General features: G+C 40.3%; 1 protein-coding gene across 4 annotated transcripts in view; it reads left to right on the top strand.

The window, feature by feature from the left end:
• ARHGAP24 (Rho GTPase activating protein 24) overlaps nucleotides 1–14049 on the top strand; it is a 387405-nt gene that overhangs the window by 327953 nt on the left and 45403 nt on the right. Inside the window, exon 1 of one of the 4 annotated variants that reach the window (XM_042468376.1) lies at nucleotides 4473–5978. The exons of the other annotated variants lie outside the window; for them this stretch is intronic. Coding sequence (XP_042324310.1) covers nucleotides 5864–5978 — 115 coding nt within the window. The 5' untranslated portion in view covers nucleotides 4473–5863. Of the gene's footprint in view, nucleotides 1–4472; nucleotides 5979–14049 lie in introns of those variants that run through there. 4 annotated transcript variants of the gene reach the window in all.

The raw sequence follows: 14049 nt of genomic DNA, 5'->3' as shown, positions 1-14049 counted from the left end.
GTAGCATCTCAGAAGGACTTCTATGTTACTTGAATTGTGTCAGCTCAACCATGAATGTAGTATGGGGATGGTGGGATAAGAATTTGTAAAAAATTAACAGAACATTTTATACAAATGATTGATACAGTATATGGATGTTGATGATTGTATTATTGAATGGAAAATATAAACAAACAGAAGGAACATCTTGACATAAAAAAGAATTTTGTCAACTCAGGACACTCTTAAATGTTTTTTTAAAAGATGCTCCAATCTTTTTAGCAAGTCACTGTTGAGTCACCATCTTGGAGAAACATCTTACGTGACAGCAGTACTAATGATGGTATTTAATAAAAAGGCTTTTAGTGGTTCCATATTTCTTTTATAATGGGTCTGTGTTGGCAGGAGGCTTACCTTTCATTAGGAACATTAAAACATATCCTGCTGGACCTGCAAGAGAGAGTGCTGAAAATATTTATTTCTTTGTGCCATTCTTTCCTGTGGACCTTGCAAATGTTTGCCAATGTCCTACATTGTCTACTCAGTTAAAAATGCCTAATTGGTTACCAATGCATAACTAAATAATATCTCCTGGGCCAGTTCCTAATACCTACCTGATGAAGGTGATGATGGTGGTGGTGATGATGATGGTGATGATGATTATGATTTAATAGGACTTGAACATCCATGGATTTTGATATCCGGATCAGGGGTGGTCCTGGAACCAAACTCCAGTGGATACCAAGGGCCCACTATCCTGATAGCAGATACTGTACAAAAATAGTTTCTAGAGTCAGTCCCCAGAGACTAATGGATCCAAAAAGATTCCTGAATGTTCTGGGGAATTTTCCAATTGCTAGAACTAGTGATTCTTTGATGTCCTGGTTGATCTGGGCAAATGATACAGTTGCTCCCAAACATCCTTTACTTATGTGCAGAACACAGGTTCCTTGGTTTTCTGAGAAGCTCATGGCAGTAAAGCATTTGGGTAGACAACTAGAACAATGATGGAGAAAGATTCAGGATGAATCCAACCAGGCAGGAGTTAAGGCCCATTTTAGGACCTACTTTCCAGCAGTGAGGGTAACAAAGAAACCATTGTTTGTTGCCTCTATTCCATCAGCTCAGTCTTGCTTGACACAGCTGTTCTGGGTAGTTAAAGATTATGTCCTAGACCTGAGAAAGTTGAGATGGAGACATCAGAAAAGTGTACATTTGCTAAATATATACTAAATCCACTAAATACTTTGTGGATAAAATTGCTTGTATTTGTTATGGATTGGACTCCACATTGAGGGTAGAGTCTGGGGGTATAGCTGAGGCACATACTCATCCAATTTTGATGGATGAGTTTCAGGTTGTTCAGTATGATGATGTAGACACGTTGCTTGGAGAGGTGAGGCCGTCCACTTGTCTCTAAGACCCATGTCTATCCTAGCTAATTAAAGTGGCCAGAGGAGGACTGGCCAATTTATTGGTGGAGGTTGTAAATGCTTCTTTGAAAGAGGGCTATGTTCCAGCATGGTTATGGGACAGAAACATCCTTGATAGACTTGGTGAATGAACTACACCAGAACAAGCAGAGTGAATCCCTATTGGTCCTTCTGAAGCTTTCAGTGGCATTTGATGCCATCAACCATAGTATTCTTCTGGGTCATTTGGATGATATTGGATTTGGGGACATTGTCTTACATTGGTTCCAGTCTTTCTTGGCTGACCGTTCCCAGAGAAGACTGTTGTTCAGCCTTTTGGCCCTTAGCCTGTGAGTTTCCACAGGTGCAGCACTGTTCCCTATGCCTTTCAACCTCTACATGAAGCCGCTGAGAAAGGTCATCCAGACTGTTGGGGCTGGATGTCATCAGTATGCTGACGATACCCAGTTGTATCTCTTCTTTACAATTGATGCTAAGGAAGCTGTGGTAGCACTGAATTGTTGCCTGGATGCAGTAAACAACCAGATGTGGTAAAGAACTATATGTGGGTGAATAGACTGAGGCATAATCCAGACAAGATGGAAGTGCTGCTGGTCAGTAGGAAAACCAACCTGGGATTGGAATCACAGTCTGTTCTGGATGGGGTTGCTCCGGTTCATAGCTTGGGGATGCTCTTGGACCCAGTGCTGCTTCAAGAAAAACAGGTTGCTTCAGCAGCCAAAAATGCCTTTGCTCACCTTTGGCTGGTGTATCAGCTGCACCCTTTCTTGGGGAAGACAGATCAGGTCACAGTGGTTCATGCCTTAGTTACCTCTCAGTTAGACTAGTGTAATGTGCTTTACATGGAAATACCCTTGAAAAATGTTTGGAAGCTGCATCTAGTGCAAAATGAAGCAACTAGACTGGTGTCTCAATCCAAGGTGCTGGTGTCAATCTGAAAGACCATCTCCTCCCATATGAGCCTGTCAGAAATTTTGAGATCTTCAGAGGAGGCCCTGCTGCATGTCCAAACACCTCATGAATTTGTGGCTACATATAATACTTTAAATAAATGAAGAAATAAATAAATAATATGCTGATTTAAGGCTGCAGCTGTGGACTCTGAAATCAGGAAAGGAGAAGGAAAATGGTAATGGGATGAACTGGGCAAGAGAATAAAAAGGCACCATATGGCAGTCAAACAATATGAACGCTTATGTTATTTAGAAATGGGAGGTTGAGAGTAGATGGTAACTTGTTTGCATCAGGTATCCATCCAAAGTGTAGGTAGATATAACATTCTAAACTCTTTGAACATTCTTTTCTATTCAGTAGAGACTTCTAAGAAATATTTGTATCTGTTCTGTAAATATTAAACATGTCCTTTTAGACAAAAGTTCATAATTGAGAGTTCCTGCATGGCAGGGGGTTGGACTGGATGGCCATTGTGGTCTCTTCCAACTCTACGATTCTATGATTCTATAAATGATCTGCTTGGATCCTATCAGATTTACACATCTTGGAACTGTCTGGGATCCTTCACAACATTCATGAGTTGTTGTGCGCAGGCTGTGCTACTCAGCCAGTAGCACACCCTGTTAACATTGTCATGGCTGAAGTAAGAGAGATACTTGGCAGCTGAAAGACCTTTCTGGAATTCAGCCTCTCAGGATGTTCAATAGACTCTACACTGAACCTATTTTCATCTGAATAATGTTTTGGGGGATTTTTTTTTTGAGGTTGGTACAAATGTTTACTGTTTGGATGCTATTATTGTTACTATTAAATGCTAGTAAATGTTATGGTCCCCACATTATTACTATTACTACATACACACCTCTGAAAAGAGTCTCTGCATGATAAATTACCAAGGCAGCCTGTAGTAGTATCTGCAGCTATGTGGTTCATTTTTATTACATATATGTGCATCTGTAGTATATCTGGTTGGCTTAAAAAAATACTGTACACTCCTTAGAGCTGGAGGTAATTTTCATTGAGTTCACTTGTATTGACAAAAATAGCATTTTTGCACCACCAGAGACTTGTTCACATCTCCTTAGCCTTCATACATGAGCAAGGTGTTAGACGGTGTTTCCAAGAAATAAAATGTGGGCATGCTTTAAAACGTAAGTGGCTGAAATGGATATAACTGGGAAAATGTGCAGAAACTTCCTTTAAATATTGGGATATATTACTGAAATTAGACAAATTTTGCCTGACAATGCATGATTTAGAAATGCATTTTATTTAAAATGTACAGTCTAGAAAGAAAACACAATCTCACAACTTAGTGCAAAACAAGAATGGGAAGAAAAGGTATGAAGGATTTGGGGAAACTCAACAGTCTCAAGATTCAGAGGTGTTTTTTCCTCATCCCAAATTACTCCTACATTCCGAGTGCTGCTCACAAGATGCCCTACACAGCCAGTTGTTTCCTGTTACCTGTAAGCTGTTTGCCAATAGCTGCTTGTGTCCAATTTCCCCTGAAAAACAGAATGTTCATCCCTTTCTGGCTAGTGGACAGTACTTGGCTTTATAAGTTATGCAAACCTGGTCTAAAATCTATTTTGCAATGGAAAAGGTGTGTATGCGTGTGTGTGTTCAAATTGCCTATCCATGTATGGCAACCCAATGAAATTTTCATAGGCTTTTCCTAGACAAGGAATACTCAAAAGTGGTTTTGTCAGTTTCTTCCTCTGAAATATAGCTTACAGCACCTGGTATTGATTGATGGTCTGCCATCCAAGTATTAACCAGGGATGAACCTACTTAGCTTCCAAGGGTAAATAGGTATAATAAAATCCATAGTGCACCTACCTGTAGCAACCAACACTTGTGAAGTGTGTACACATATCCATTCTGTCTCACTATAATGGAGGACGTGTTTGTGTTTCCAAAACATTAGACAAAAGAGGAGTGTGCATGTGACCTTTGGCAAATTTCTAACATTGGGGGCTGATCCTCTAGTGAGAATATTGGTGTAGCAGAGACCACAGGGCAGACAGCTCTGCAAATTATTAACTGGTTTATTAAACTGTGGTGTTAACCTGTACCAGCAAGAAAGGGAGAGAGAGAGAGAGAGAGAAACCTGCTGGGAACAGATTGCTTATGAACAGAGAAAATAGGAAAGGTACCATGAACAGCCTTAACAACGGCGACAGTGGGGGAACAAAAACCACCAAACCCAATTCCCCAACTGTTTGTCTGTGCATTAAATTCCTTCCCTGATTAGATTTATAAGATGCCATTTTTGTTGTTGCCATTGATAAAAGGAAAATCAAGCTTTGATTACACAGCATGAAAGTAAGAAGAAAAATGGAACTAGAAGGAGCAAGAAAGATTAATGGGATTGTGAGGAAGGGAGGGCTCTGGACACTCATGTGAGAGGCAAAAGGGTTCTTAAGCTGCCACACGTGACGGGTGTTTGAAGTCAACTCAAAGTCAACATGTTTTTAAAAATCAACACTAGAAGCTGAGTGAGCTCCCTTTGCCTCCTTTACATTGTTCTGCTTGCACCTGCCGCATGCCTGCGACGGACTTGAGCAGAAGGCAACAGCAGTAGTAGGAGAAGCAGAAGCAGCAGCAGCAGCAAAGGCAGCAACAGCCTTTGAAACACTGCCATTGAGAAGAGTTGGAGAGCGAGAATATTGACATCGGTGTCTCCTGTGTGAGGCGTGGACTCTTCAGCAGAATCCAAGGAACTTTGTGGTGGCGCTGAGCAGCTGATCCCACTCGGGCTGATGTGTTTGCCACAAGAGTCAGCTGTGGGGAGGGAAGGCAGGAGGGCAACAAATCATCCAGACTATCCAAAGGCGAAGCGCTTTCTTGCATAATAATTAGAGGGAGAAAAAGAAGAAGTCCTTTGAAAAGCATCCTTAATGGACAGTTGTTGCCTTTTGGGAGATGCTGTCATGATTTTTGTCCCCTGTTTGCAGAGATAAAAAGGAGTCGGCAAGAGGCGTCCAAGGCAATTCTTTGGGGTCCCCCTCCCCAAGTCATTGTTCTTATCTTCTGTTCATGCCTTGCTATTTGCTGACCTTTTCCTTTGGAATCTATGCTCCTCTCCCCACTTGCTCCACCCATACAGTTCCAGCTGAGAAGAAGCACTCCGCCACCTAAAACCTGCCACAGAATCCCCATGGAAGATGTACCTTTCCATTGAAATGCTTTTGCCATAACATGCCATTGTGGCTGCTCAACAGGAAATAAAATTGGAAGCAGAAAGAAAAGGAATAGGGAAGACAGGAGGAGGAGGAAAGAAGCAAAAGCATTAGCAAAGAAGGGATGATGACATCTTTTCTTCAGACAATCAAATTGTATCAAGGTTGAGACGATCAAAAATTTGGGAAGCTCAAGGGAGAAAATACAGTACTGCAAAAAAAAAAAGTCAGTAGGAATGACTGAATTCCACGTGCTATCTTGAAGTGGTTTTTGATACATGCTGTGGCGTTGCACCTATTTGTCAGGCCTGCATGATGCCTGAAGACAGGAATACAGGGGTCCGTCCTTCGGGTGCCTTAGCATCATCCCCCTTTGTTCCAAAAACTACCTACAGGAGAATTAAGCGGTGTTTTAGCTTCCGCAAAGGTAAGTACACAGTTTGACACTCTTATTGTTATCTTCTTGTACTTTCATAGCCTTTTCGTATGTGTGGTTTGGCCATTTGATGGGTGTGAACAAGAAAAGCTCTTGTTTGAATAGAGATGTCAAAAAGAAAGGTCAAGAAATAATAAAAGATATCAGCACTTGCTAGACTGAATTAATTTGTCCCTGATTTATTACCATCAGATTGCCATTATTTCTCTTCTCTGGTTTGCAACCCATGACTGGATACAAAAGCAGTGCAAATGGTACTGAAAAGAAATTGCAGGGCAACAGAACTAGTGAGATCAGTCAGACACTGTGGACACTAATCCAAGAACTCCTGGTTCCACTAAAGAAAGGGTCAGATAGATATCTTGAAGAAGGTTAGCATGGCTAGGAATGTGGTAAAGTCTCCTTCTCTGGAGGTTTTTAAACAGACTGAATAGCCATCTGTCAGGAGTGCCTTGACAATGTATTCTTGCACTGCAGGGGGTTGAACTGGATGGTCTTTATGGTCTCTTTTAACTCTATGATTCTGTGATTCTATGTCCAGCCAATTGTATCTAAAAATGCCTGGTGAGGCAAAGAAGGCTTACAGTACAGTCAGATCCTTCCCTGTTTTGTGTGTGTTTGTGCATTTGTCTGTGTGTGAATTTTATTTATTTTAATTTTTCATGTTTTGGCTTGCTTTTTTTACTTGTCTTGCTCACAGTTCACATTTCCATGTCACCTGCTGCAGAAAATACTTTCCAACTTCTTCTCCCTTCTCTTCCTAATAGTGATCCTAATAGACATGATAGTTCATGTGTTCAGATGCATGGGTGTCTAGTGCAGCCAGTGTCAGTGGAAGAAGAAAATATGTGTTAGTGAAGGGAGGAGTTGGTGAGCTTGCCAGGTATGAGGACATAGGAAGAGCCCTGCTGGATCAGTACAATATGGCTTCTGGAGACACACAGACTTGGACATGCTTCCCAGCATCCCATATTCTGACAGCATACTTTAGAATATGGAGGCTCCATTTTGCTGTGACAGCTATAATGAATCTTCCTGTTCAGAAGCAGTATATCTTTCAGTGGATACGATTTTAAAATATTTATACGTAATAATTCCAAGGAGGATAGGACATCTTTCCCATTGTAATTCTGGCAATTTTAATATATAGAGGTGGTGAAGGGGGAGGATCTATTGGGTCCTACCATGAGTCAAAGATAGCTTTGTAACCTCCTGTCTGCTAGCCTTACAATTTTGTTCATTTTGTTCCCACTGGGAATCTTTATGAATAAGTAATGGGTTGTGAGTCAATTTCCTCTGCAGGCACTTAATGTAGTGGCTATACATTTTGGAAGTGGCAGGGAAAAGCAGGTTTCATTCTGTGTGTCACCATGTATGTTGGTCATTTGTCAAAGAAAAAATATGTTTTACTTACCATGGGTTGGGGAGCATTGTGCAGTGCTGTATGTGTAGGCTTGCCAACATGCTAGTCAGATGTTTGTCAGTAACAGATCTGGGTAAAATTACTTTGTGGACTACAACTCCCAAAATCCCTAGTGAGCATGGTCACTCAGTGCTGTAGTCTAAAAGTAAGATTTTTACATTCTGATCACAAGTATGGGAGAAATTACCTAGAAAAATGTGGAACAGTTTCTCCCTCCCTTACCTCAAAGAAATGTAACAAATTATCTTAGCATTCTTTGGCTGCTGCCACATTGCAGAATTAATGCAGTTTGACACTGCTTTAATTATAATGGCTCCATCCTGTGGAATCCTGGGATTTGTAGTTTGTCATGACACCAGAGTCTATGACAGAGAAGGCTAAATATATCTCAAACTACAAATCCCAGACATCCATAACAGTTAAAGCAATGTCACACTGCATTAATTCTGCAGTGAAGATGCAGTCTTTGATTTCCTTGAAATTCATATGGGTATTTTATTTCCTTCCAGGTTTGCCTTGACTTTTACTTCTGGCACAATTCAGTAGTAGCATGATATGTGAAATCTACTAACTTCATGTTTTTAAAAATGGCTTATCTTAAAATTTCAGTAGATGATTTGTCTGAACAGGACCCTCCAAACCCATTGCAAATTTTAGCAACAAAAACTGTTTTCATGTCATGGAAGTAGGGAGATCTAGAGATTCTGGTTGTTGGGTCTCAGTGGATAATTTTAAATTTATGTCATCTGAGCTGAGCAAATTAATCATGTTTCTGGAGATTTCATCAGCTTTGTCCCTCTTGAACTTCATGGTCCAGCAAGTTAACCTGAGCTTCTCTGGACACAGCTGGAGTAAATTACTTCTGAAAGTAGGGCATACTGCCAAAGGGCTCATCCAGCATCTATTGGAAGGGAACAAGATCAATTTGATCCAGCAGACGTGTATAATTATAGACCAGTATTAAATCTACCACTTCTTTGCAAGATTTGCTGTAGTGTCCAGAAATCACTGTATGAAATCACTGTTCTACTTTACAAACCAGTTATTGTATCCATATCCTTATTAGGAGTTCAGGATAGAAGTGGTGTTGGTGGTCCTGGCAAATGTTTTGAGAAGGGAAAAAGAAGTGTGACTATGATTAGCCTTCTGGACCTTTCAGTGCCCTTTGACAGCATAATTAATCAAAGCTTTCTGTGCTGTCAAGACAAAATTGAGACATTGTATTATGGAGGCTGGATGGGTGGTTTTGAAAGGATTCACTGAGTATCACTAATTTTCTCCTTGGAGGAAGCAATGAGTAATTTTAGCAGTTTTCTTCCCACTGCAAGAATGACTTTGAAATCCATAGTTTTCAAGGCCTACTTGCAATTTGGGACTTATTATGTGCAAAATTTGCATTTGATGCTTTTGTACAGAAACCAGCATTTTCTTCACAGAAGAGAGCATTTTCTGCACACAAAACAGCTTTTCCTGAAAACAAAAATAATGTTCCCATGCAGAAATATTATTTTTGTTACAGAAAAAAATTGTTTCCTGTACAGAAAATGCTGTTTTCTGTGTAAAACCACCATGCATGAATTTTGTACAGAATGAGTCCTGAACTGTGAAGATTCTTGTCAGTCTGGGAGTTGTCTCACCAGGATTTCTCAACATTTCAAAAAATATATTTTTCAAGTGTTTTTGAATATTCTTTCCATCCCTCTCACTGGGTGATTTCTTCAACACCTCCAAGAATTTAATCAGTGGATGAGTGTGAAATTCTACTTTATCTCCTTTGCTGTCAAAGAAATATATGTATCTACCATAAGAAATATACCTTTATTTTGGAACATAGAGACAGGACTTGCTGGCCAAGATCTGATTTGCTGGCATAACTGTGCCACCAGTGGAGAAGGAGAAAGATGTAGTGCCAAAGGAAAGGGGGCTGCAGATGGGGTGACAACAGAGGAGACAGCAGCAGCAAAAGCTATCACCATATAAATCTGCCTTGCTGACTATCAAACTGCCCAAGATCCAGCAAGATAGCATCATCCTTTGACAGGCATGGCTTTTACCGCTGTCCTTCCACTGCCCAGGGACGTAGCTAGGATTTTAGGAAGGGGGGTCCAGACTAAGTGCCACCATTATAATGGGGCTTGAGTGCGGCGGCGCAGCAGCACACACCATTCATTTTTCTAATGGAAGGGGGGTCCGGACCCCCAGATCCCCCCCCCCTTGGCTACATCCCTGCACTGCCACTGGCATAAGTCACCAACAGGATTCCTGTCTCTTTTCCCAGCTCCAGATAATGAGAAATCTCTGGTTTTTCCAGGTAAAAAATGGATTTCTCAAGAGTAAGGAAACCATGTTTAGAAGAACAATAAAGCAACAAGAGCTCCATGTAATTTTCTGTAGATATTCTAATATCCCAAAGTATTATAGAGGAATATTATAGAGGAATGATGGTGCACAGAAAAATACATAAGTTTTTGGGGAAACGGCACCACCACCACCACCATGTTTTCTGCACAGAAAACACTTTTTCTCCATAGAAAACATTTGTGCATGTGTGTGTGCGTGCGCAAGCACAAAAAACCATGTGTTTTTCACCACACCACAATGCACCCTTAACCTATTAAGACATTCAAGTTCAGGGAGAATACTACAGAGAAATATTTGTTTTCTTCCACAGCAGGAAAAATTCCCCACCCCTCAAAACAAGGAGGTCTCTCACATGTCACATAATTCGGAGACAATATGTTCAACCTTGCCAGTGAAAACAAAATAATCAAGGATTTGCATCCCTAATGGAAAGAGACTTACAGTGTGCATATCTGCATGTGCAGGGATTCTATTGTATACCCTCCAAGCAAATGTAAATTCTCCCTCCTGGTGCCACTATGCGTGTACTTTGAATATGCAAAAGAGGCTCTTTTTCAGTGTTCCAGAACTCAAAGCATGTACAGAAAGGTAGTCAAATGCAGGACCTCAAAATCTCATGTCTGAAATTTGTGGCCATTGATAGATGACATTCATGTGGTTCCACGTCATGGGCAGATCTATTTCCCCACATCTCAAGATATAGGCATTGGATGGAGGGAAGGTGTTTCCTAATGATGTAAGAGTGCAACACCTCCCTGTTTGAGGTGCAGGGAATTTTCAAAACAACAACATGAGCAGCATCTATAGGGGAAAGTGTTGCAAATTGCACTATACATTTTGCAACTGGTGTATAGATGAGATCTAAGGTTGACAGAGCAATCAAGGTTGCTTGTACTTGATACTGCAAATCCCTAGCCATGAAGGAGGGCAGATCCATTTTCTTTAGCGGCTGGTCTCAAGAGATTGCTGGCCCACACCAATGGCAACAAATCTACTTCAGATTCTAGTTCAAACTTTAATTCAAAGTGCTGGATTTATTTATTTATTTATTTATTTATTTATGGTTCTTCCTTCTTCCCAAAAATGGGATGGAAGGTAGCTCATAGAGCACAGTGAAACAGAATATAGCTAAAATAATAATGTTAAGAAAGTTTTAAAAAAAAGATTGTAATACACTATTTTATATAGCTGCCACCATTATGTTTTCTGATTGCTTAACAGTCTGCATCCCCTGAAATTCTTTCTTTTATACAACCATTAAAAGTACAGGGACTCTCTCCAATTTTAACTTTGGCAACCCTAGGTGGTGTAATGATTTGAGTGTTGAACTAGGAATCTGGGAGAGCAGGGTTCAAATGTTCCCTCAGCCATGGAAACACACTGATTGGCCTTTAAAAAGTCACATTCTCTCAGCCCAAGATGAAAGCAAGGACAAACCTCATCTGGTAACTCTTGTCAAGAAAACCCTAATAAGAGGATCATCATAAGCTAGATCAGCTTGAAGGTTAACCACAACAGTAGTTTACATTCTTGATCACACCTTTAAATTTCAGACTAAAACCTAGAAATGATTCCTTACATCACTAGTAGGGAAGGCAACAGGCATTAGGTTCCATGCACTAATGCCCACCCTTCCTTGCCAGGCAGTGGACTTCCTTCATTTTTCATCTTTGATCTTTCACTGCAGCTGCCTGTATTCTTCTCTACTTACTTCCATTGTTGGCAATGTTTTCTCATTGAGACCCGAATTGTGATGGTTCTAAGGATGGAGAAGAATTTTATGTCACTTCATTTTTTAATCAAAGTTTACCAAAATTTGAAAATTTCTCTATATGTACACGTTATTACGAACGTCTTCATATTTTGGACAGAAAAGAAATAGAGTTCTCATCCATCACTAATTTCAGGAGAGACTAAGAAAGGGCTTAGAGAAACATCACTGTTCCTTCAGGATAAGGCAAAGCAGTTGCATGCTTAGTAGTTAAGCACCCACAGAACATGATGTTGCTATTTCTTTGACACATGGGGATGTTTCTTTGAACTCCAAGCCAGCTGAAGGAAGAATCATAGCAGTGCTGGTAGACCTGCCCAGCAGTAGACCAGAGTTACTTGCAGTTGCTTAGCCACTGGTAGTAGTCCACTGCTAATTGTATCATTTATAGGGAAACTGTATGCTGTTTGGCATTTGGCTTGAACTTAGTTCTTGTTACGCTCCAATAGTAACTATTTGTGGAATGTTCAGAACTTGAGAAAAAGATTAACTGATTAATTTGCAGGCAGTTCATTCCCTACGCACCCCCACTTTTTATTATATCTGCTCCAGACTTTACATAAGGAGATGGGACTGCTACCACCCTCCTCCCTGCATAGTTCCACAATGCCATGACTCTCTGTTCAGAAAGCAATGGCAATGAGTGAACATAGGGTTCCATGTTGCTCTGTTTCAGAGATACGTGTAAGAAAAGGTCAACAATGCAACCAATGCACTTCCAGCCCCCTTAAGTCCAAAGCAACTAGTATGATCAAATGCATAAACCATTCGAACACATAAAACCAGTCTCCTAAGAACTGTCCATTTAAAAAAAAATCTAAATCTGAGATGTTTTGTCATCGAACCTAGTATTCTTGTTGTAAGTAGAAAATTAGAACTAGGAAGCAGTCTGAATTTCAAGCTTCTTCATTTTTAGTTTCAGAGCCTTTAGCTTCTGTGTCATTTTGGTTTCCAAATAGTTTCTGACTGTCTCTACAGTCAGCCCTCTGTATCCACAGATTTTTTTATCCGTGGATTCAAGCATCCACAGTTTGAAAATATTTTTTAAAATGTATAAATTCCAAAAAGCAACCCTTATTTTTGCCATTTTATATAAGAGACACCATTTTACTATGCCATTGTCTTTAGTGGGACTTGAGCATGCATGGATTTCGGTATCCATGTGGGGGGGGGGGGTATCCTGGAAACAAACCCCAGCAGATACCAGGGGCCCACTGTATGTGTACCCAAATCCTAGAGCTGTGTATAATTCATAAAGACCATCAGATAGACTAGATGTTAACAGCTGAATTGCCAAACCCCAATATGGGGTTTCAGCATTCCTATAGATTCTTTGAAGGTCAGGGCTTTTTTTAAAAATGGTATCTAAATCAATCCTCCCATTTCTGAAGACAAAGAATAATTGAAATACTACTGTTAGACCATCATTCTAGATAGTTCCATGTTGATTTCCAACAATAGCCAACCAAATTAGTTTGCTAGTTTCCATCATCAGGTAGCTACAGGCATGTTGCCCTTGCTAATATGAGCTGAGATTTTTCTATCCTCACTACCATTCTCTGATACGGCTATCATCAGTGTGTTTATCACATCTTTCTGAAAAGTCACTTATGCTAGTGGCCATAGCAACAACCTTGGCAAATTTGTTCTGTAGATCAATTGGGCATTGTGTGAAAAAGTGCTTCCTTTTGTTTGTGTTTGATGTACTACCTTTCAGTTTAAGTGATATGACGTGCATTGTAGTTGTATTTTTACTCATAGTTTATTTGTTTGCAGAATGTTCTTCTTAGCATTGATAATTTCTCTTCTAAAATAAAATAAAATGAATACCTCCACCCCTCATCTTGTGCTCCCCATGTTGCTCACCTCATGCTCCCCAAATTGCTCCCCATTTGCATTGTTTCTGGCTCAAAGAGTAATTACATATGTTGTGGGGGAGCCATACTTAGTACTGGATCTACTTTATTAATATATTTTTGTATCTAATTGATTTTTATGGTAGTGTGTGGTTCCTCTCTAATTGACCATCATCCTGTTGGGAATTTACATCATCATAAACCTATTTACAGTTCTGCAGTTTAGAACTGTGTCGTTGCACAGCAGTAGTATTCCTAGGAGGGGAGTGTTGTTGTAGTTGGACCATCAGGACAATTGTGTAGGCAGAGTGAACGGTGTGGCTGATACACTCATGATGTGCATTTTGATTTCACCTTGCCATTATGCAGTGTGCCTTGCACGTGATGGTTACACATTGTGCCTTCCAGTTGTGTATTACATATTGTGCAATGTAAAATAGCATGTAATCTTCAATGTGCATTCCACAGTGTTGCTGTTTTGCATGGCACTGTGTAAAGCTGGCATAGCACATATCTTCATATGGATATTTATGCTGCACTGAAAAGTTGTTCAGTTGCAGTCTCTGTGTGCCCTGGGGGTGGTGTTCCAGGGCAGAAAATCCCCTCCATCTGCCACAGTTACTCACTCCTGCCCTAAAGGCTTATAGATAT

Source organism: Sceloporus undulatus, chromosome 5 (assembly GCF_019175285.1).
Source record: "Sceloporus undulatus isolate JIND9_A2432 ecotype Alabama chromosome 5, SceUnd_v1.1, whole genome shotgun sequence".
In the NCBI taxonomy this organism is placed as follows: Eukaryota; Metazoa; Chordata; class Lepidosauria; order Squamata; family Phrynosomatidae; genus Sceloporus; species Sceloporus undulatus.
This window is presented reverse-complemented; position numbering and strand designations above follow the sequence as displayed.